This window comes from Kryptolebias marmoratus, linkage group LG16, assembly GCF_001649575.2.
Source record: "Kryptolebias marmoratus isolate JLee-2015 linkage group LG16, ASM164957v2, whole genome shotgun sequence".
Classification (NCBI taxonomy): domain Eukaryota; kingdom Metazoa; phylum Chordata; class Actinopteri; order Cyprinodontiformes; family Rivulidae; genus Kryptolebias; species Kryptolebias marmoratus.
Genome location: NC_051445.1, coordinates 23,404,436 through 23,427,320, shown reverse-complemented (window position 1 = coordinate 23,427,320; position 22,885 = coordinate 23,404,436). Strand labels below are relative to the sequence as shown.

At 44.4% G+C, this 22,885-nt stretch overlaps 2 protein-coding genes across 3 annotated transcripts in view; both read right to left on the bottom strand.

The window, feature by feature from the left end:
* Positions 1-8,914, bottom strand: part of LOC119617811 (clathrin coat assembly protein AP180-like) — a 33,890-nt gene extending 24,976 nt beyond the window's left edge. Inside the window, exon 1 of the mRNA XM_037980457.1 lies at positions 8,120-8,914. Within this exon, the coding sequence (XP_037836385.1) occupies positions 8,120-8,249 (130 nt within the window). The 5' untranslated portion in view covers positions 8,250-8,914. The remainder of the gene's footprint in view (positions 1-8,119) is intronic.
* Positions 8,915-11,302: 2,388 nt separating this feature from the next.
* The window catches only part of dop1a (DOP1 leucine zipper like protein A), a 30,134-nt gene continuing 18,551 nt past the window's right edge, over positions 11,303-22,885 (bottom strand). The window contains exons 19-38 of one of the 2 annotated variants that reach the window (XM_025005267.2): positions 22,574-22,839; positions 20,369-22,490; positions 20,061-20,172; positions 19,727-19,909; positions 18,296-18,421; positions 17,990-18,124; positions 17,774-17,829; positions 17,537-17,641; positions 16,486-16,552; positions 15,336-15,480; positions 14,985-15,064; positions 14,371-14,480; positions 14,104-14,253; positions 13,143-13,204; positions 12,824-12,976; positions 12,615-12,751; positions 12,472-12,527; positions 12,228-12,392; positions 11,997-12,126; positions 11,303-11,901 (exon numbers count right to left, since the gene is read on the bottom strand). In XM_025005267.2, the coding sequence (XP_024861035.1) occupies positions 11,593-11,901; positions 11,997-12,126; positions 12,228-12,392; positions 12,472-12,527; positions 12,615-12,751; positions 12,824-12,976; positions 13,143-13,204; positions 14,104-14,253; positions 14,371-14,480; positions 14,985-15,064; positions 15,336-15,480; positions 16,486-16,552; positions 17,537-17,641; positions 17,774-17,829; positions 17,990-18,124; positions 18,296-18,421; positions 19,727-19,909; positions 20,061-20,172; positions 20,369-22,490; positions 22,574-22,839 (4,669 nt within the window). In that variant the 3' untranslated portion in view covers positions 11,303-11,592. The remainder of the gene's footprint in view (positions 11,902-11,996; positions 12,127-12,227; positions 12,393-12,471; positions 12,528-12,614; positions 12,752-12,823; positions 12,977-13,142; positions 13,205-14,103; positions 14,254-14,370; positions 14,481-14,984; positions 15,065-15,335; positions 15,481-16,485; positions 16,553-17,536; positions 17,642-17,773; positions 17,830-17,989; positions 18,125-18,295; positions 18,422-19,726; positions 19,910-20,060; positions 20,173-20,368; positions 22,491-22,573; positions 22,840-22,885) is intronic. The other variant, XM_025005268.1, reaches the window with a different exon arrangement.

Genomic DNA, 22,885 nt, shown 5'->3' with positions numbered 1-22,885 from the left:
GCCCTGTGGGACACCACCTTTAAATCCTGTTTACATGCTACGTCAGCACCGAGTCAGGCGACTCGCAGCTTCAACCTGGAAAAGAAAGTAATCGAGTCGGACAACTGAGTCTCTGTCCACACCTCCTGTCTACAAACAAATAGTTTTTGATAAGAAAAACTTTCACTTTTCACATTGCTTTCCAAATTGGAAATTAAAAACAAATAAATAAAACTTTTCTGATGTGGGTTTGCGATACCGAGTTTTACAGAAACTATGACAGGACATCTTACTTTGAGCATGCCCAAATTTACTTTGTGCCCTAAAAACTACAACAATAATGGAGCCATTTTTTGTATTTTGTTTTGTCTTCGTCTGTCTTTACTGTCTTATGATCCTGACACCATTACACTTTGGTTATAAGCTGACATGGTTAGTAACTCAGAGGAAACAGAAAATGCTATCTAACAAAACGAGCCTTTTCTGCTTTCTTTGTGAATTTTTTACAATAGTTGGTCATGTGAATGTTTTTGCCACCTGGTGATGCAGCATAGGATTTTATATGAACTGAGACAAAAAAAAGTAAAGATATATAGAGTAGTGTAGACAACCCTTCATCATTTGGTAATATCTGGCCTGAATAATGAATCATTGGTGTTTCTTTTCCTCTCTCAGTACATTTGAAAGGTGGAAAAGTGAGCATGTGAAAGCAACATGACCTGAGAGCCGGAAAATACACAATTTATCTTTTACTAGAAGTAAAAATGTCCGTATGTGAGACTCAAAATTGGGCTATTTTGACCTGATTTTTGCCCAGTCCAAGTGTGAAAATGTCTATGTGTGACCTTGTGATGTGCAGGTAGGAAAAATGGATAGATGAATAAATGGCTTCACTGTTCGTACTAGTGAGTGACCAAATAAACCTGGAATATATATATATATATATATATATATATATAAATAATCCCTGGAGACCACTCAGCTCAGGCACTGTTCTGGATGACTAAACCACTTTCAGGTGGAAACACATGGAAACATAACCTTATTCTGAAGCTGATCAAAAATGTTGAGAGTTTGTTGTAAACACACTTCATTAATTAATAAATGAACACAACATTGTGTACGTGGTACATTTCATCCAGCCAAACAACCAACACAGAGTCAAAGAGCTGAAGGTACAGATGTTCTGCTGAAGACGTCTTTATCACTTTAAGCTTTAACAATGAAGGCCTTGTTCCACAAAAAGCTGCTCCTAAGGGAGCTGAAGGTCCTGAAGTTAAAAAAGTAAAGTTCTGAATTGAGATCTTCCAACAGGGTTCCTTGTATTTTGTGACTTGGTCAGTGAAAGAACACTTTTTAATGTTATTTTCCTTCTTCATCCTGGATACTGAGCCCAATGTGAGCAGTCAGAGGGAGTAATAACAGCAGGAAACAATAGCCTCACTGCATTATTGATATACAGCCAGGGTGTAGGCATGCCCCATTAGTGTTTAAGACTCTCCAAAGCCTTCTGCGAAGTACCTTTTCACCAGGACAACAGCCTAGCTCACCTGGATTCTGTGTTGTCTAGTTTAGCACAGAACAAACACAGCTGGACTGTCATCTCCACGTTTTACTCCTCATACTAGGGGCCTAAGGGCACTGCGACATCCACACAACATCAGAGAAATGACCGAGGGGCAGGAAAAAAAGGCAACAAAGCACATCTATTTGAGTCAGCTGCTAAGATTTTGAGTTCTGGAGATAATGGTGTGACAGTTCGGGGGATCACCGACTCAGCTCGTTATTCTAGAGTCACACTGCCGGTTTGACAGTCCACCTCCCACACACGGTTAGACATTAGAGAGACCTGTTGTGAGATCAGGGCTGCAGTACATGCTGATATTGCTCAACAGCCTTTTTGGGATTCCACCGTTTGCTGCAGCTCTCCATTTGACACCAAACTGACCGAGTGCACAGAGCAGAAGAAGAGGAAGGTTTATCATGAAGGTGATCACTTCTCTCTGGAAATGATCCTGAAATAAGGACCACAAAAATACACCCACAAAAGGAGTTTGACTTGCTAAGCTAAGCTCTGTGGGCTGATTAAATTGAAAAAAAAAACAAACAACAACAACAACAAAAAACAAACAGTAGCTCGCTCCAAACAATGAAGAACAAAGTCTAGACACAAACAGTCCAAGCTAATGAGCAAAAGCAAGTTTGGCTCGAGGCCTGGGCACCTACGTCTGCCAAAGGAACAGGCAGTTTGTACTTTATTGATGGCTTGACTGCAGAAAGAAACATCAGGAAAGACTTCAGAGGGGAACAGGAGTGGCTCATTCGCAGCCAAACGCAGCAAAACCTGTGGCATGACGTCCGATTTCAACAGGACGGAGACTTCAAGCAATCAAATTCTTGACTTAACAACGGTCTTCCTACCAATGAAACAAAATTATGTGTTTAATTGTTAACTAACCAGGTGTTTCAAATGTGGAAACACGTAGATCTTTTTGTAAGCTTCCCCTCTACGGAGTGGAAAAACTGGTATTTTCATGCAGTTTTATAGTAATGAACTTCATATAGCAAGCTGGGTTTTTTTTGTCAAAGCAGTTTGTTGTAATCCTCACATCCACTAACCTCCCAGCAAACAGCAGCCTTTAGGGAACCTTCAGGGAACAGTCCTTCAAGGCTCTTTGAAGGTTACATTGTGAAAGTCACAACTACCCTTCAGGAACCCTTGAGCATCCCTATGGATTAAGAATGGGATGTCACTCAAGTTCATATGCATGTAAAGGGAGACGAGTGAATACTTTTGGCTATATGTAATATGTATGAACTTATAATGTAAGTTCATAGGATGGTTTTAGGAGCTCCCAGACCTTATCCCCTCCCACAGGCCTTCCAGGAGGCAGCCTGCCTCTCATGCATCTTAACACGTTGATGGAGACACATATGATGATAGCAGCATGGCCAAAGGAGACTCAGCGCTATTTGTGTTTCTAATAGCTTGACGTTTGGCTTTCTTTCCGTCCCCAACTGACACATACTCACACCCAGCAGGTGAAGAAATCCTGCTTTCAGAGCCCAACGGCACCTCTGCTAAAACAAACTGTTAACGGCAGCGACTACTTTTAGAGCAGCAGCAAAGATGGTGATAATTAATGCAGCAGACAGAGACGGAATCTGCTCACGATTCAGGAAATCTTCGGCGGGTTTTAAACGCCCCTCTGGGAAAGAAAGAGAGAAAGCGGGAGCCGTGATGACGTAGGCTCTCTCAGGCGTTGTAACCTTCACACCATCAGCGCGTTCCCGGCGGCCCTGACAGCAGGAGGGGATTAGGGGTTCGGGCAACATTAGCAGCATCAAATAAAGATGGAGGCGGTCAGGAGCGGCAGGCGTGGCGGGGCTCGTCCTCGGAAACAAGAGCCATTTTCATTTGGCTCACATTCAACAGTGCTTTAGCTGATTCCTTCTGGCCTGCGTTTGCTCTGCATTTCTCACCAGTCACACCGAGATGAAGATATATGTTCGACTAACCCAAACCAGAAAAATGGTACATTCATGCACTCTGCGCAGCCAGATGTACGGCAAGGCCCTCATTTAGCAGGTGCTGTTTTAGGTTGACAATCAAGCAGCACAGAAGCCCTCTGATGATGGTATAAAGTGGACCGAAAAATGCAAATGACTGATAGATTTGGTGGCAAAACTTAAAACCCAACCAATCCACACCAAATAAAAATACCAAAGCACCTTATAAGCAGACACGTGCATAGGGATGAAACCCCATCCCATTTCTGTGTTCACTCGAGATCATTTTAATATTTCTAACAGTACTGTCTGCCTCTCGGCCCACACAGCGCTGCATCACGGCATTAACAAGTCTCCGTGAACGCGGCTCGTGTTTGGCATCCCTCAGTGACCCGCGTAGCAGCCAGCACCACAGATGGTTATACTGCTGCACCAAGACCATTCGGAGCAAAAAGAAAGAAAAAACAGCAACCCAAACCAACTGCAAAGGTATGCAATTATATTTCACACTGTTAAATATTAATGACACTATGTGCTCTCTGAAATGCTCCTCTTGGTTCTGACTGACGCTGCCTTTATTCCTCAAATACAATACTCACCTGAGGAGCAAAAAAGACTTGGAGCAACACCGTTTTGTATATCTGTATAGTATCTATCTATCTAAAGCAATGGTGTCTAATCCTGGTCCTGGAGGGCCACTAATCCTGCATGTTTTAGGTGTTTCTCTGCTTCAACCTGCATGATCTGAATGACTAAGTGATTACAGGCTTCTGTAGAACTTGAAGACCTGCTGAAGAGCAGGAAAAAAACAAACACATACATGATAGTGGCCCTTCAGGACCCAGATTGGGCACCACTGATCTAGATTCTTACAAAGATTAGAGCTGGAACAGCCAGACAGATCAACATCCCTTTCGTCCAAATCAGTGGTGTCCAACCCTGGTCCTGGAGGGCCACTAATCCTGCACGTTTTAGTTGTGTCCCCTGCTCTTTAACGCGCCCTCAAGTTCTGCAGAAGCCTGTTCATCACCCCTTTCATTCGAATCAGGCGTGTCAAAGCAGAGAAACAACCAAAACACGCGGGATTAGCGAGGATTGGATTGGGCATCGCTGGTCTAGATTGTGCCTGATTTAAACCGCAACTGTCAGTCAGCTCCCTAAAACAAAAACCCAACTACCTCCACGATCTGAATTTGGTTATAAAGTCAGCAGTGTGAGATTTAAAGACTCAGCTCAAAGCCTCTGTCCGGAGCTGTAGAACTGCAGCCTGCGTCGGCTACCAGCATGTTACGTGAAGCAGAGCGACACACATCTGGCTGTCAGCTGAGATCCTTTTTAACCAGGAACGCACTTTCTCGAGTCCTGACCAATGGATGTGGTTTTCTCCTTAAAAGCAATTGGCTGAGTGACACGGTGAAGTTAAATAAGAGTTTCACATTTTGTGTGTGATTTTGTTGTGGGTGTTTTACTTCTAATTACACTAAAGACTCAAAGGTTGATAGCAGGGAGATTAACCTGGACAAACGGTATAAAATGGTTTGAACAGTGTTGAAGACATAATTATATATCTTAGTTATCTCCATTGCAATAGTAGGACACTTTGAAACATACATTATCGTAACAGTTAAACATGTTTTCCTAACACTGGTGGACATTTTGACTCCGAGCAGGTTTCTCTGGGGCACTGTGGCCTTAGCAGCGTTGATAAATATGTCACTTCACTTTCATTTTTAATATTTGGCCTATACATTTCCTCACTGTCATCGTGAAAAGGTGAATTAAAAAAAATAAAAATGATATAATCCATACATGGGTACTTGCAAAAATAAACAACCAACCAGATTATCTAACGCATGTTTTGTTGGTTTAGTGAAACGAGATAAAACTTGTTTTTCTTTTTAGCCGTCTAATTGATAAAACTAAAACAAGGAATAATATTCTTATGTCAAGACTACAGAAAGGAAATATTTTCTGTGAAGCATTTTGATGAACTGAGTCAGTAATGTGAATATAAAGGGGGGACTGTTGGAAGTAAAGTCTGTCAGTTTAAAACAAGAAGACGCCATTCTTAAAGAACCCTGCCAGTGTTCGTTTCACAGATAATTAAAATGTTTTTTTCCCCCACACAAAAAGTGGTAAAACTCCAGTAGCTGTTTTAGTACCACTGAGTATTTGTCATCTATGAGTAAAAAAAAAATATTAACAGTCATGCTAACAAAGCACATTGTTAGCTACCAGAGCAACTACAGGAGGAAGTTACATCCAAACACATTAAATTAGCTGATAGTTTTCAAAATTTGAATTGTGTCCATTATCCCTTTGTGCCATTTTTATGATTTGGTGGTGTAGATTCTCAGTCATCCAGGCCATGGTAAATTCAAAAAAGGTTAAAAAACAAAAACAACTGGACTTCTATTCTAAACAACTGAACAGAAGTCCAGTTGTTTTTGTTTTTTAACCTTTTTTGAATTTGTTTTTATGATTAAAATGTGGTGTAAGCATAGCAGAATAAACTAAAGGTTGCCATTAACATCAGTATCACTTTTGTTAGCTTCAGCCAGCATTAGCCACAGTGCAGCATTTTAACCGTCACACCACACAAACGGCAGCAGAAGTTGTTGTGCTACCATTTGCCACTACTGACCATTCTTTTATACACTCATTTGACTGATTTTTTTTTTCCACTTGATCTGCCGATGTTCCCCTCAAACCTTAGCATTAACCCATCTTCCATCTAAACATTGGGCGCTGTATACAACATAGCCACCATTTTTAAAGCGGGTTACAGAAGTGCTTACCCCTCTTGGCAATCTTTCTGCTTTGTTGCCTTGAAATCTGGATTTAAGTCGGATTTGTCATTTTTCAAGTACTTCTTACTGTTGAAGTTAAATGGGGAAAACTTGTTTTAAATCATTCTGAAAAAGATAAAACTAAAAAATGGCGTGTTCATATGCATTTACTGCCCTGAAGTCAATACTCGGTAGCACCACCTTAAGCAGCAATTACATCAGGAGTGTCTCCATGACCTTGGTACACTTAACCAACCTAATCCAGCTGGTTCAGTGTGGACGGCTGCTGCTTGCACCAAACAAACCAGAGATTTGACCGGACCATTCCAGCACATTTAACTGGTTCTCCTTCAACCAGTGGGGTGGTTCAGTCCTGTGTTTGGGGTCATTGTTGGGCTGAGAGGTGAACCTCCTCTCAGGTCTCAAATCTGTGGAAGATTCAAACTGATTTTCCTCATCGGTTTTCCTACATTTATTTTTCATTCAACTCTGACCACTTCCCTAGTCCCTGCTGGTGAAAAACATCCACCGCAGCTTGATGCTGCCACCGCCGTGCTTCACTGTGGGGACGGTGTTCTCAGCGTGATTTGTGCCAGACATTGCTGTCTAAAAAAGTGCAGTTTTAGTTTCATCTGACCGCAGCCCCTTCTCCACGTGTTTAAGGCCTTCTCATCAACTCCAAGTGGTCTGGCTTCTTTTTTTATTTAAGAAATGGATGTTTTTCTTCCACAAAGCTCAGCTCTGAGCAGCTTCCTGTGGTCCTGTGGACAGATCCTCCCACCTTCCAGCTCCATCAGGGTTATCTTTGACCTCCTGGATGTGTCTCTGATTATTGCCCCTCTCACCTGCTCCATGAGCTTCACAGGACCATCCCTCTCTTGGCAGGTTTGCTGAGGTGGCATCATCTTTTTATTGCCTAATATCAAATTTAATGGCGCTCTGTGGGATGTTTCTGATTTATGCCATTTTTCACAACCCAACCCCGACCCGTGCTTCTCCACAATTTTGTCTGTGACCTGCAGGAGAGTTCCTTGGCCTTCATGGCGCCCCTCGCTTGGTGGCGAGGGGGGCCATACTGCTTGGAGGTTTTTGCTCTGGCATTGACTCTGGGGGCCAGCAGAAGAGGTTCATTCCAGGTTTTGGGGCAACAAAATAGAGGGAAAAAAATGACCAAAAGGGTTAAAGAGTTTTGCCAACCTCCTCTTCCAGAGCTTAATTCTTCACAGATTATTCTTTGCATATTTAAACTTTATATCTGAGTTTTGATCAGGAATACTGTCATATATTTGGAGAGAGAGAGAGAGAGAGAGAGAGAGAGAGAGAGAGAGAGAGAGAGCATTGGTGCAACTTTAGGGGAAAATCATGAAGTCTCTAAGTACCTTATGTTTTTACTTGTTTAAACTTCAGTGATTGTAAGCGGCTGAACCACACAGTGAGTGTCTCTGGTCAGCAGTATGGATCCGGTTTAGGACTTTACTTTAGCTCCACACCCACCAACACACACACACACACACACACACAAACCTACTGTAAAGAGGACATAAGTTTTGCTGGTTCAGGTTTGATGTGGATGCCTCTATAAGTGGCTGGATTCACTCTGGGTGTATCAACATACTGATCCACGAGACCATCAAGCACTTTGATACACAGGTGAAAAAGAGGTGTGTGTGTGTGTGTGTGTGTGTCTGTGTGTGTGTTTGGGGTGGGGGCGGCTTTGGAACATGGCCTACTTGTTCATGATATGGATGGATGGATGGATTGATGACAAATCAGAACCAGATAGATTGATAGAAAGCTGTATGGATGCATGGATGAATGCACGGGTGAACGGGCTGACTTACACTCCAGGTGTTTCTTCTTGGGGGCTGTCTGCTCGTGCGTGGTGGCCTTACACACGGCCCGGGACACCTCGGATCCCGTTAGGCTGTACTGAGCCGCGGCGATGCGGTCCGTCAGGGTCTGACCCGACATCTTCCGTCCGCGACGAGTCCGATCGAGGCGTCCAATACGGTCCTGTCACACCGCTGCGCGCGCACGCACACGCTCCCAGCTGGCCTCAATACGACCACCACCGCCGCCGCCGCCGCCGCCCCCACCCCCCCAGGTCTGGAGCTTCAAACAGAGGGCCACTCAGAGGACCGGAACAGATCTATGATAAGAACCGGTCAGTCGTGTTGGGTCAACATGTCCCGGAGGCCTCTGTCCCCGACCTGTTTGTGTCTGCGCGGCCGAAAGGAGCAAAGAAAAAGATAAAGTAGATGAAACAATAAATGAAATAAATCCAGTGCTGCTCCTTAATTCGGATGCATCCACACAGCCGTCCTCTCGGGATGCTGCTGCCTCCTCCTCCTCTTCGTCTCCTTCCTCCTGGATAATCCTCACATCCACCTCCTCCTCCTCCTCCTCCAGCAGCAGCAGCGGTCCCTGTGTATCAGCGGGGCGTGCAGAGCATCATCATCGTCATCACCACCCTCCTCACGCGCCTCACACCTCGGAGCATTTTTCTTTTTCTTTTTTCTTTTTTTTTTAGATGGCGGTGTATTCAGTGGACCTACACGCGCCTGTTTACTTATTTAATTATTGCCTCGTTTATAGAGGTCTCCTCACGCCCTGGGCCCCCCTCCTCTGCCGCTGTGACTCAGGTGACGCCGCTGCGGCTGTCATCGCGAGATTTCAGACGAGACCTGCTGAGAGGGCGAGAACACAGGAGGAGGATCATCTGCAGCGGAGCTTCATGAAGGTCAAACGAAGCTCGCAGCTTCAGGGAGCTCCGGTTCTCCATGTTCCCAGACCCCGTATGTTCTCAGTAGGGTTACAGTTAAACAAGTACATACATTCAGAAATAAAGCAGCAAAGAAAATGAACAAATCTGCATTATTCTGTGAGCACGAGCTGCTCTTTTTCATATAAACACTGCCATGAGTTTCTTCGTTATGCTGACTATGAAACTATGAAAGCGTATTTTGACATCTCTAATGAACAAGACAAAAATCCCCTGAACATCTTCATATTTACTGGATACAGTAGCTCAGTCAGATTCATACTATCTGAAAATTAGGACTTAATATTTAAGGTTATCAAAATGATCATTTTGATATAGTATGTCATAATTTGGATACTTAGTCATAATCATTCCTCATAATTTCTAGATACTATGTCATCAATTTGAGGTAGTATCTCAAATTATGACTTAGTATCTTATTACGCAACCTCACAAAGTCATTTTCAAATGCTACCTCAAATTGATGTTGTATCTCATAATTTTGAGAGTATATCTTTGTTATCTCATTGTTATGAGGCACTAAGTCATAATTTTGATATACTACCAAATTGATGATGTAGTATCTCATAATTACGACATGACATCTCATAATAAGACATTAAGTTAGGATTTTGAGATACTACCTCAAATTACGAGTTAGTATCTCATGACATTACATCATATGAGATACTAAGTCATCATTTTTAGATACTACCTCAAATGAATGACATAGTATCTCATAATTATGACATAACATCTCATAATGAAGTTATCTTCAGATGCTACCTCAAATTGATGACTTGGTATCTCATAATTTTGAGTGTATCTTTTAGTCTCATAACACTGAAATAGTCATAATTTTTTGAGATACTACCTCAAATTATGACTTAGTATCTCATAATTATGACATAACATCTCATAATGAAGTTATCTTCAGATGCTACCTCAAATTGATGTTGTATCTCATAATTTTGAGAGTATATCTTTGTTATCTCATTGTTATGAGGCACTAAGTCATAATTTTGATATACTACCAAATTGATGATGTAGTATCTCATAATTACGACATGACATCTCATAATAAGACATTAAGTTAGGATTTTGAGATACTACCTCAAATTACGAGTTAGTATCTCATGACATTACATCATATGAGATACTAAGTCATCATTTTTAGATACTACCTCAAATGAATGACATAGTATCTCATAATTATGACATAATATCTCATAATGAAGTTATCTTCAGATGCTACCTCAAATTGATGACTTGGTATCTCATAATTTTGAGTGTATCTTTTAGTCTCATAACACTGAAATAGTCATAATTTTTTGAGATACTACCTCAAATTATGACTTAGTATCTCATAATTATAACATAACATCTCATGAGACAAGGTCATAATTTGAAAAATTACCTCAAACTGATTTAGTACCTCATAATTTTGAGAGTACCTCTAAGTTATGAGATACTAAGTCATCATTTTGAGACACCATCAGAATCTTGATACCTCAATATATGAGTTAAGTCATAATTATGTGACACCAACATCTCATAATGAAATACTAAGTCATAATTTAGGTGCCACCACACATGACTTATTAGCCTATCTTATAGTTATAACTTAGTGTATAATTACTATGAGATAGTTTTAAGATATCTCAATTTCAATGAAAGATTTTGGTGGCAAAACTGGGCTTCCTTATATAACAATACTGTGTTTCATTAGGAAATACGGCTTTTTTACAATTGTTTGACAGTTCTGTTACTTACAAATACAAACTACCTACAGATCAGCATCCACTACGAGATGTACAATTGCAGATTATCTAGACTATTCAGCAATAACAACAAGAAGGATTTCCCTCAGATATATTATCATCAAATAAGGGGCGTTGTGTAAAATAAATGTTTTAACTTAGATTTAACACTAATCTATTGGATCACGGGAGGAAACCAGAGTACCGTGAGGAAGGATGACTAAGAGGAAATGAGGTCATTATCAATATTCCCAGTTTCTGACAGATATTTTCTTCAAACAGTAGTAGTCTTACCATGGTTTCAGAGGTCGACTCCACACAGACTGGGCACAGTTTATCTCCTACACACTCGTTCACACTCGTTCACACACCTCTCTTCACAGCCCTGCTGGTGGAAAAGCTGTTATCTCTAACTTCACGTTTCTACTAGAATAGAAAGCTGTGACATTATGAAATCACTTTATAAGATGTCTCGAAGACAGCGACAAGCGCGTGAAACTCTGTCATTAGAAATCGGTTTTATTAAGTCACATGACACTGGAATGGCACAGCATCTCACTTTGTTCTAAAGGAATCACATGAAATGTTAAAACCCATCAAAGCTGCTCCATATATACAAATAATTAAAATTAAATACAGTCGCTTTTCAAAAGTGAAATAATCCTTATAAATACAAAAAAACATGTACAAATGTATAACCCCCCCCCCCAATTTTTGTCCTTGAATATACAGGTTGAGGTTTTTCACGAGTGATCAGTGATGTTAATGCCCTGCTGCTCCTCCTGTCCAGCTCTCACGTCTTGATGAGGCCCTCCAGGAAGTCTTTCTCCACCATCTCCTCGATGTTCTGTCGAGCTCGGCTCCAGAAGACCTTCTGGCTCTCCAGCTTGTGGCTGTCCTTGTGGATGGGGAAGGAGGAATCCGTGGGGCTGAGGGAGTAGGCGACGGCCGAGCGGCAGCTGGCCTTGCTGCTGAACACCTGGCTGAGCAGGTTGAAGAAGGGCAGCAGCTGCTCCATGCTGCGGATGACGTACAGGGTCAGCATCAGGTGGCCCGGCTCCCAGGACAGGGTTCGGGTGGAGCAGTCCTCCTCCGGGTTTTTCTGAGGATGGAGAGGAACAAATGACACTCATCTGGCAGGAGGAGTTATGAAGAACTTTCCTTATCTCCGTCGTCAGAGGGCGGGAGGAGGGATACCTTGGCTCGTTTCCTCAGCAGCTTCACCAGGCGAACGACGTATGGCTTAAACTCTCTCTGGTGTGTCCCCTGACGTCTCACCTCCAACCCTGAATCATCTGAAGCCTCAGGAATGAAGGCCCAGCGGTACCTAAAACGACACGGCAAGTATTCAGAGGAGGCATCATTACGTTTATGACTTATCCCTGTCTCACACAAAGCCTACTGTGGCCCAGGTTTATCTGCACTGACATCTGGAACTGAGGCAGGCTCTCAGGAGGCAGGGCCAAGGCCAGATCCAGGAACTTGCAGGCGGAGAGGTAGAGGTTGAGCCAGCGCTGGCTGTTGTAGGAGGTGGAGAAGCCGTTCCCTCCAGAATAGGTCGTCTCCAACCCAGCAACCGACGGCCCCGACGTCCTGAGGGGGACCAAGTAGGAAAATTCACAAAAGGAGAACGGGGAGAGCTGTGAACGGACTTCGTTCGGATGTAACGTACCTTGTTATGTCCTCGTCTGCTGTTACCTCCTGCTCCATCAGCAGAAACACCTGAACCTACAGCAAAAACGTGCAAGAATTAGTGTAAGGAAACAAAGACACAAGAAGGAGAAAACACGGTTCTGTGCAACACGTAGCGCTCACCAGCTCAGTGATCATAGTGGGCCAAAGGGAAGTGAGGTGCTGAGGCGACATACGCAAGAGCAAAACTCTGAAGAAGAGAAACACCTGAGCGTGAAGGATGGGCACCTGAGGCAGTCGGAGGCTCTCCACCAGACGCTCTGAGCACACAGACACACCTGCTTTATCACCACGCTAAAACATGACGGCGAAAGCTGCGCTCGGATGTTTACCTTGTATGTCTGGCAGGTACTTCTGGTACTGGTCCACCTCGCTGCTGTAGATGGTGAAGGCCAGCCGTTTGAGCAGCATGGCCCTCTGCTCCAGCTCAGCGTCCCTGTTAGTGAACAGACTCAGAGAGCTGCTCTGAGCGACAGCCACACGAGCTGACGGAAACACACACAGTCAGTCACATCAGTCGCCAACTCTGAGACAAAGGACTCGTTTGATTCTAAAATAAAAAAAACTGATCAGGTAAACATTCGCAGAAATCAGCAATGACACACAAACTTCTACTTCTAACTGAGAGTGCACAGAAATAGCGGAGCTTACTCATCAGGTCTCTGAATGTGGTCTTGTCGTGAGTCATCAGGTGGTCAATGATTGCTCTCCAGCTAGAAAATTAGAGAAATTATGGTCAAATAGCATATCACAGACATAAAAAGACAAATTTACAGACAGAGGTTGGGAATATGTGGCGCCAACATGTACCACATCTAAACTAATTAACAAGCAATACGCTGATGTCCCCCCGTCTCTGAGGGTCTTTCATAGTGATGGATTTTCATTTGAAATGGGTGTTTTTCTGGGCTGGAATTGAACAGGAGATACAAAAATATGTCCTTTAGTGTTAAAACTGTTTGATTCAAAGAACTAAAGCATCAACAGGCTGCTGATGGGGTTTAGCTGCACGGACATGTTTGTGTTTCAGACCGACTGAAACTATCCTGAACAAAAATATAAACGCAGCACTTATGTTTCTGCTCCCATGTTTCATGAGTTGAACCCAAAGATCTAAGACTTTTTCTATGTACACAACACACCTTTTCTCTGAAATTTATGTAAATCTGTGTTAGTGAGCACTTCTCGTTTGCTCAGATAATCCATCCATCTCACAGGTGAAGCAGATCAAGATGCTGATTAGACGGCATGATTATTGGACAGGTGTGCCTCAGGCTGGCCACAATAAAAGGACACTCTAAAATGTGCAGTTTTATCATACAGCACAATGCCACGGATGCCGTAAGTTTTGAGGGAGAGTGCAATCGGCAAACTGACTACAGGAACGTCCACTGTTGTAGTCTGTAGTGACACACACACACACCTACACACAGACCTGTGAGTTAATATCAGAGTTCATACATATGGCCATTTTGGTTTTGTGATCGAGCAGAAATTGAAATCAAAGCTACAAATTCAATTCAGTGCACAGCCCTAGTTTTGAGTATTCTCATTAATGTTTTTTTAAAATCTGTTGTGATCAACTGGATCACTGAGAATCTTCCTGACTCACTGGCTCACACAGGAAGCGTCCATCTGGAAGAAGGTGTGATCCATGAAGAGGTCGAAGGCCTCCTTCTTCCAGGCCCGGCGGGTGTACTGGTACCCACTTAAACTGCTCAACAGCTGGATGCAGGCCCGGTAGCTGGGAGCGTTGTGTGCACTGTCAGGAGACACAGGAAACACCGCACTTAAAAAGGCTTCTTTTTAAACGTTCAAAATGTTTGACCTTCTGTACTAAAACCATTCCACAGTTTTGTTATTTGCAGAAAGGCCAGACCTGTGGTTGCGGAGGTAGGGCACTACATAGTGCATGATGTTAATCAGCAGAGGGATGACTTTCTCCTTCTCGTCGCTGTAAAACACCATGTCCAGCAGATGAGCCAGCACCTACAAATTAAACCCGAAAGTCACACCGAGCTGAATGAGTCAGGAAAAAAACAAACAGCCAAAACAACCGAGAATTGATTTATGCGCAAAACACCTTTCCCCAATCCGTTTTCCAAACTGCAGAGAAGCATAATTTTGACATAGTGCTTTTCGTAAATGTATGAGTTTATGAGCCGTAATATAAACAAAGCACAGGCAAGAGCTGCATAAATAAACCCACACTGAGCTAAAAACAGCCTCGGAGCAAGAAGGTTCAATGAATCAAACTGTTCACTTCCTCCACAGCACAAACCCAGCAAACGGATTAACTGGTTTGGTAATTATGACTGAAGAGGTGGAGAGAGCACGGGCTGCAAATCAAACCCAATGACTCCAGCTGGAGGACTGATACAAGCGGGCCCAAACACCGCCAGCAAAGCAGCGTGAGACACGGAACTGAGTGGCAGAGCTGCTGGCTGATGGGTCTGAGAGACGAGCTGAGTCACAGACACTCTCGGGTTTTACCTCGGCCAGCAGCGTGAGGGCGTGAACGCTGTACACAGATGGAGTGAAGCTGGAGGCCTCCATCACTGAGAGCATTAAATCTATAAAACACACACACACACACACACACACACAAACATTAGTAGCTTCTAGAAGCTCGTCGTGAACGTGCCATGCTCGAAGCAGATGCATTTCATACAGAATCTAATCCTGAGCCACATCCAGTTTGTGGCCCACATTCAAACCGGACTCCAATAAGGCAGGACACTGAGTGCGACTTCAGAAAAACTGTTTCTAAAGACGTGTGTCATTCATGTTCAATGCAACAGAGGAAAATTAGTATCAGACACATGTCATCTGAGAGTTCCTGACCTTCTACGTCTGTTTCCAGGTTGCTTCCATCCACAAGTATCTGTGGAGACGCCTTCACCTCCAGGTTCCTCCTCAGCCACGTGGTTTGCTCTAACGAGGATCCAGCTATCGTCCCAATGGCCTCCACCACTTTGTGAGTAACGTCCTAAACACACAAATGATGTTCTGTAAGAGAAATGCTTCGCTGTGTTCCCTGACAGCAACTTTATAGCCACTGGAAAGACATTAGAAGAATCCTTAATTGTGGGCTTTTTTTGCTTGACTTGAACCACTGGATGGATTTTAATGAAACTTTCAGAAAGGAATCATTGCATGTGCATGTACAGCTGATTAACTTTTAGTCTCAATTCAGCTAATCAGCCTTAGCCAACACAAAAAGGCTATTACTAGTCAAATTTATAGGTACTGAGCTGAAGTTATGTATGCTAATAGCTGAAAGTCTTTCACAACACATACTTTAGGCACTTGTGAGAACACATGAGATCATGCATGATTTTAATTTCAAAATTTGACCAAAACCTAACATGATCCTAAAGCTGATACTCCTCGAGAAGTGAAGAAATCTACTCTGGTTAACGTAGTTGTGTGACAAAAATCACATTGTTTTGTTCTTCCTGTTGGGAAAGACAGCCATCTTTACGACTCGTCTACCACAACTTATGAAGATAGTCGAATGCCAAAACTCCTCCACCGTGTTCTTCTTCTCCTCCTTCAGCTCCTCCATCGTTAACTGAAAATAAATGGCTGTCACTGTGCTGTTGTTTCTGTTGGACAACCAAACTAATACCTGCCTTACACGTGACGTATGCTGCAGTGGGAGGGTTTCCCAGGGGTTCTGTGCGGTAGTTTGTCTTTGAGTATAAAATGTACACGCAGAAAAAGACCATCTCACAACCACGTGAGCAAGAGGAGATTTTTTCACTTCGTACTGAGAATAAATCCGGCTTTAATCTAAAACTCTGGCATGAAAGACAGGAGGTGATATTCATTCTTTTAAGGAATGTTAGGTCTTTACTTGTAAACCATTATTTTCACAGCTGGGCTATAACATATTACTGCTTTACCTTCTCCTTTAGATGCCCACTGCTACCATTTATTTCTGTTAAACCACTAAGAGCTGAAATGAACTCAAACTAGCAGCAGTGATTACCTGCAGCTCTCGCTGGTCCTTCTTACTTTCCAGATTGGGATTCTTCAAAATGAACTCGTTCAGAACTCTGATGAACAGAAAGCAGACAAAGTTGTGGTAAATTAGAGCAAGTGCTCCGCACAAACAGAGTTAAACATCATTACAATCCATCCATTCATCCATTATCTGCTGCTTGTTCTGAAGTCTGGCTGCAGGGAAGCCCAGACATCTCTCTTCACAGCCTCTCTTCTCTTCCAGGAGGATTCCAAGGAGTTCCCAGGCCAGCAGAGACAGATAGTCTTTCCAGTGTGTCCTGGGTCTTCCCTGGATCTCCTCCCAGTGGGACATGCCTGGAACACCACCCTAGGGAGGCGTTTAATGGGCATCCTTTACCGAAATGCCAGAACCACCTCAACTGGCTCCTCTCGATGTGGAGGAGCAGCGGCTCTACTTTGAGTCCCTCCTTGATAACAGAACTTCCTATCCTATCTCTAAGGAAGAGCCCAGCTACCTTGCAGAGAATTCTGTGATCTCATTCGTTCAGTCACTACCCGAAATAAGGTCCAGCGCTTCTCAAAATTACAAAGTGACAGATTTCATTTAGCTTTGGAGTCCAAAACTGTTGTAAGTAAAACCAGGAAAAAGTGATTTTGACACTTTTTATCTGAAGGTTTGAATTTTGAAATTAAGAAGTGTGTTGTGTTGTATGAGAAATACAAAACTGTTTGCTGGTCTGGATAAACTTGAATATGGGAAAAAAAATCTGTTTTTTTTAAAAATGTTTTTATTCGTAAGAATCAGTGATAATATTTTATTTTGTAGGAAGAAGTCCAGTCATCACATGAGCTTATTGAGTGTCAGCTTCGACTGGAAACTATGGAGTAACTTTACCAGACCAGGTCAGAGGGGACTCAGGTGTTTCCATCCTCTAATGTCCATCAATTCAGCTTCAAAACCGTCTAAAATTACAAGCCACAGTTTACAGATCCCCTCCCTCCATTTTCACTGACCTATTTTTTTCTAAATGCAAGTTAAAAACAGCATTGAGAGGAGATGGAGCAGAGAAACTTACCCCAGGATGAGGAACTGTCCGGGGGCGGGCAGACCCAGCTGCACAGAGTCCTTCAGCAGCGCCAGCAGAGACGGCCAGCTATCAACCAGACTGGAAACAGGAATCCTAAAAACACAACCCCCAACAACAAAAAGGCTTTAAAAGGTTCAAAATGAAGCAAGCCCTTGTATCTTTAAAAAACTACATTAATGAGATCCATTGCATTAACTACTAACAGCTGTGCAGTAATGTACTCACCTCTGTACGTAGGAATAGAAGAACTGCAACATGCAGACCTCCAAAGAGATGTGCTTCTGGAGAAGAGGGAAAATGTCATCTTAGTAAATCTTAGTAATGACGTTTGTGTGAACAGTCACATTTGTCAGGTTATTAGCTTCTGAGAGGAAAAAACAAACGTAAAACCACTGACAAGATAAGATAAGCCTCCTCAGCGACAAACAGTAAAAAGCCAACCTTGTCCTTAGCTATGGCGGGCGGCTGCTTCAGGACCTCTTTGACCGTCTGGATAACAGTCTCAGTGCGCATGGCGCTCACCGAGCGGACCAGCTCAACCAGCAGCAGCTGCTCCTCACTGGCTACCGGAATCACCTGAGCAAAGAACCGTCGCAAACACTAAGGAATGATTCAAAACATTAAATGGGGACTTTCTTGAAAGCGCCATTTCAAAATGTCTGTCTGATGAACAGAAAAACTAAATCTGACTAAATGGCTTCAAATTCAGACAAGAAAAACAAGAGATCCTACAGGAATCTGACTTACCTTATTTCTGACTGGCGTCTTGACCTGTTTTCTCTCGTTCCAAACGTAGGCGATAGCTGCCATGAAATGAGCGCCGTGGTTCATGGAGATTGGACCGAGCAGGTCGAGGATCTGCTGCCGGAGGTTCTGTGAGTGACACGTAAGGACAGTATAGATCGTTAGTCTACTATATCATTAATGTTATTTTATGGAACTTTCTGTGTTGTGTTAGGAAAAATAAAACCTTCCACTCTTTTCTTTGTCAGTCATTCTGTTGAAGATTAGCTGCTTGTGTTTGGGATCATTGATCATTGTCCTGTTTAATGACCCAGTTTTGGACAGATGTCCTCACATTTGAGTCTTTTAGTCTCCAGACAAGTTCAGGGTTGACTCAGTGACTGTAAGGAGCCCAAATCATCAGCCCTCCACCACCATGCTGACAGCTGGTGTGAGGTGTTAGTGCTGATATGATGTTTGGTTTTCTCCCAACATGCTGCTGTGCATTATGGGTAAATATCTCTACTTTGGTCTCATCTGTCCAAAGGACATTGTTTCAGAGGCTCTGTGTATCATTCAAATGTAGGTTTACAAAACAAAGCCATGCTGCCATGTTCTTTTTAGAGAAAAGAGGTTTTCTCCTTCAGTCCTTCCAAACAAGCCACACTTGTTCAGTCTTTTTCTAATATCCTGTCATGAACTTTAACCTTTAACCTGCTAACTGAAGCCTGTAGAGTCTGACATGGAGCTCCTGAGTTTTCTGTCATTTCTCTGAGCATTGCACAGTCTGACCTTGGGGTGAGTTTTCTGGGACGTCCACTCCTGAGAAGATTGACAGCTGTCTTAAATGTTTTCTACTTGTGAATAATCTTCCTCTCTGTGGAATGTTGGACTCTATATTGTGTGGAAATGACCTTTGACCCTTCCCAGATTGTTGGGCGACAACAGTTCCTTCTCTAAGGTCATTGCTGATGTCTTTCCTCCTTGGCATTGTGCTAACACACACCTGTGTGCTCCAGAGCAGCAGAAACTCCTGCTTTTTATTGGCTGATCCTGAACCTGTTAAATTCTACTGAAGCAGCAACTGTGGATTCAGTCTTCCACACACAGCTTTCTCATTTTGGTTTCCTTTTTGTTAAATAAATAATAACATGGAATCTGTTGTATTTGTGTACATTTAAGGTAAGATTTGAAAATTAAAATGGATTCTGGTAAAGACCGGATCATTTTAAACATGCCCTGATCTAGAAAACACCAGACTTTAAAGACTTCTCCCCATAACTGTACATTCGTGAAATAACCTTCTGCTTTTATCATTATGTAAAACAAACTCAACTTTAATGTTAAACAGGCAGTGTAAAAATTCAAAATACAGTATGTAATACTTTCCTTACTTGGGTGAAATACTAATAGTAATAAAACGTATTATTATTCTGAATACACTTGCTGATGTACCTTTGTGGAGCCCAGGTTGATATTGGTGGTGGAGGCGGCTGAGGCAGCAGCTGGTTTGTCCGAGTTGTCAGCTTGGTGGAGGACGCTCCACAGCAAAGTGACGGAGGACATGATGGTGTGGAGGATGGACAGGATGCCTGAGCGAGCCTCGGCCAGGTGCTTCTGGTCCACGCTCACCTGTAACTGAGCGGCACGACAAGCAACGAGACACTCGATAACAAACGTAAAGACACGTGGGCATCTTAAAAACAAATAAAGAGACTTAAATTAAGAGAATGTAATGACTGTAGAGAGACGGAGTCAGCCTCGATCTTTAGGTGCACGGTGCCCTCACCTGGTGGTACTGGGAAGTGGAATCCAGCAGGCAGTAATGGATGATGGACGTCACTCCCTCCAGCACAGTCAGAATCAGGTCCGGGGGGATACAGAGCGCCATCCATTGGGGTCTAAAAGACAGTCAAACAATATAAAGTTTAAACAACAGACATCTGCACAGGAAGTGTACAGTATGTGGAACAGAAGACAATAATGTACATAAGATGGTTAAAGGATCCCATCTAGTGACCAGCTCCTCTACCATGTCATGATGTTTGTATGTTTTATTTTTTTCTTAATTATCAGGATCAGTTCAGACATTAGTACCTGGTGTCTGTTATCCCAGTCTCATATCTGTACTGCTGGAGGAGATTGTCCAGGTTCCTGCACAGCTGCAGAGTCACTGAGGCCACCACCCTCCTTAGCACTCTCCCCATGTAGGGCAGGGTGGCTGTGATGAGTCCTATCCACTGGGGGTGCATCTTACAGGCGTGGTGCTGGTGCAGGGCCCTGATCACTGCACACAGGAACATGCCCTGCGCCGTGACGGGCTGCCCGTGAAGGTACTGCAGCGACGTCATCGGCTGCTGGGGGTTGACGTGCTCCACTTCCCCACCCAGGATCTCAAACCCAGGCCCGCCACTGCCTCCTGACCCTCCACCCGCTCCGCCTCCCGCAGCCCCACCTTCGCCGCCTTCGTCGGCTGGCATCAGGACCCTGTGCTCCAGGACAACCAGGCTCTGCAGCAGTCTGAGCAACTGGGACTGGACGGTGCTGCAGCTGTCTATCTGGTCCTCCGACAGGTTGATGACGCTGTCCTCTGAGAGGCCTTCCTCCACTGTGGCCACGTTAACCCCCGCCGTCCGCTGCTCGTGCCATTTCTGGGCGCTGAATATGGACGAAAGCAGGCAATGGAGGACAACTTTTTGAACTTTGCACTTCGAGAGGACATCGCTGATGAAGCTTGCGAACCCCTTAGCTGAGCCAGCTGTGACTTTAGCCAGCTCGCTGAAGAGGAGAGTTAGGACCTCCACGCTGGTCAGCTGCATGGCCCGGTTTCCCGCCAAGTCCTGAGGGCCTAAGGTCACATGAGCAGAGTAATAGCTTCTTAGGAAGTAGAGGCAGAGCGAGATGATTATCTCCAGGTACATGGCGCTGCGGAATGAATGGGAGTGAGAGTCCTGGGGAATGGGGCAGTAAAAGTCTTTGCCCATGACGGAGACCCTGTGGCGGGCTAACAGGTTCTGAAGCAAAGAGAGCTGCGGAGTGTAGGTGTTGTTGATGCTGGTGGTGGAGATGGCGCTCACAAAGCCCGAGGGAGCCGATCTTAGCATGGCTGCGATGGCTGACAGAGCGTGCAGCGCCCTGGAGGAGTCGTACAACTGGAGGTAGAGCAGGACGTGCTGGTAGAGGGGATGGATGTTAAAACGAGGAGGAGCCGAGGATGACCTGCGCCCTGTGACGCCTGCAGTGGACCCTCCAGAGCCCCCAGTTGGGGAGCCGATGTCACTCTCGATCTCAGATACCTCACCTTCGCCACAGCTGTACCAGTTGTCAAGATCTAAGCTGTCCCCGAAGAAAATACTGGGTGGGTGAGGTTTCTCAGCTTGATGCGTTGCCTTTTTCTGCCTCTCCTCGTCTTTCCTCTTCGTCTTCTTGATCTTTGGTTTTGCCCCGGGGGATTTGTCTGCTAGCCTCTCCATAATCTTCCCCTTGAGGCTCAGCTGAGTGCTGCTATGGCTACGCTTGCGGGCCTGAGGGTCGTCCACCTGCAGGCTGTGGTCCCGGGTGGCTGGATCAGAGCTGTCTGGCAACGTGACGATGGAGGGAGACGAACTGTGGCGAGCGATGCCCTCTCGGTGCTGCTCCTCCGCTGATATGTCAGCTGGTATAATAGAGAGGAGCTCCAGTGTGCCCCCAGCCAACATCTCTGGTCCATTCTGGTGGTTGGAGCTGTGACAAAGGCAAGGGTCCAGACGGGGACCGGTGGACGTGTCTGAGGAAGTGCTTTCAGTATCAGTTTGGGGCCAGCTTTCAGGTGGACATGACTCTTCATGAGATTCCTCGTCTGTTAGGCTCATAACTCTCTCGATGATTTCTTTTACAACACAGTACACAACTTCTTCTATGGAGTCGTCGGATATGTCATCAGAGGAGCCAGGAAGTCGGTCCGAGCTGTTTACTGCGCAGCCGACTCCCTCTGGCTCTTCAAAGCTCCCATTTTCCAACGTAGACGACTGAGAACCACTGGTTTCGGAGCTCTGTGGCTCCCCCTGCTGGTCGGAAGGCTGATATTCACCAGCTAGTTGTAAGTTCTCGCTGCTCAGGCTGAGAATGGACAAGCTGTCACTCAGTGGGTTGACCGTCAGGCAGAAGGGCTCCATGTCTCCGATCATCAAACCTCTGAAATCATCCTGACCGACTCTCTCTCTTTGGACCTGACACAAATCTGACAAAAGAAACATTTACATTACGAACCAAACTAACAGATTTTAAATCTAAAAAAAATTTAAAAATCACTGTACTGCTTACTGTCTGAAAAGCCCGAGTCTCTGTTGTAGGCGGGTTCTGATGGCTCCCGCTCAGGTGGGTCAGGGAACACCTGAGCCCAGTGGCGCTGTGCTTGTACCCTCTGAATAGAGACTCTGTGAGTTTTGGGGTGGAGCAAAAGGAGAAGAAGGGGCTCAAGGACCCGGGCGATGTCGTGCCTCTGAAGGACCTGGTTCAGCCAAGCCCGACCCACGGCGCTGGTGCAGGGGTCCCAGTAACTCAGGCTGTCCAACATGATGAACAGAGACCTGCAGCACGAAGGAAGACGAGACATCATCGCACAGAAAAGTGGTG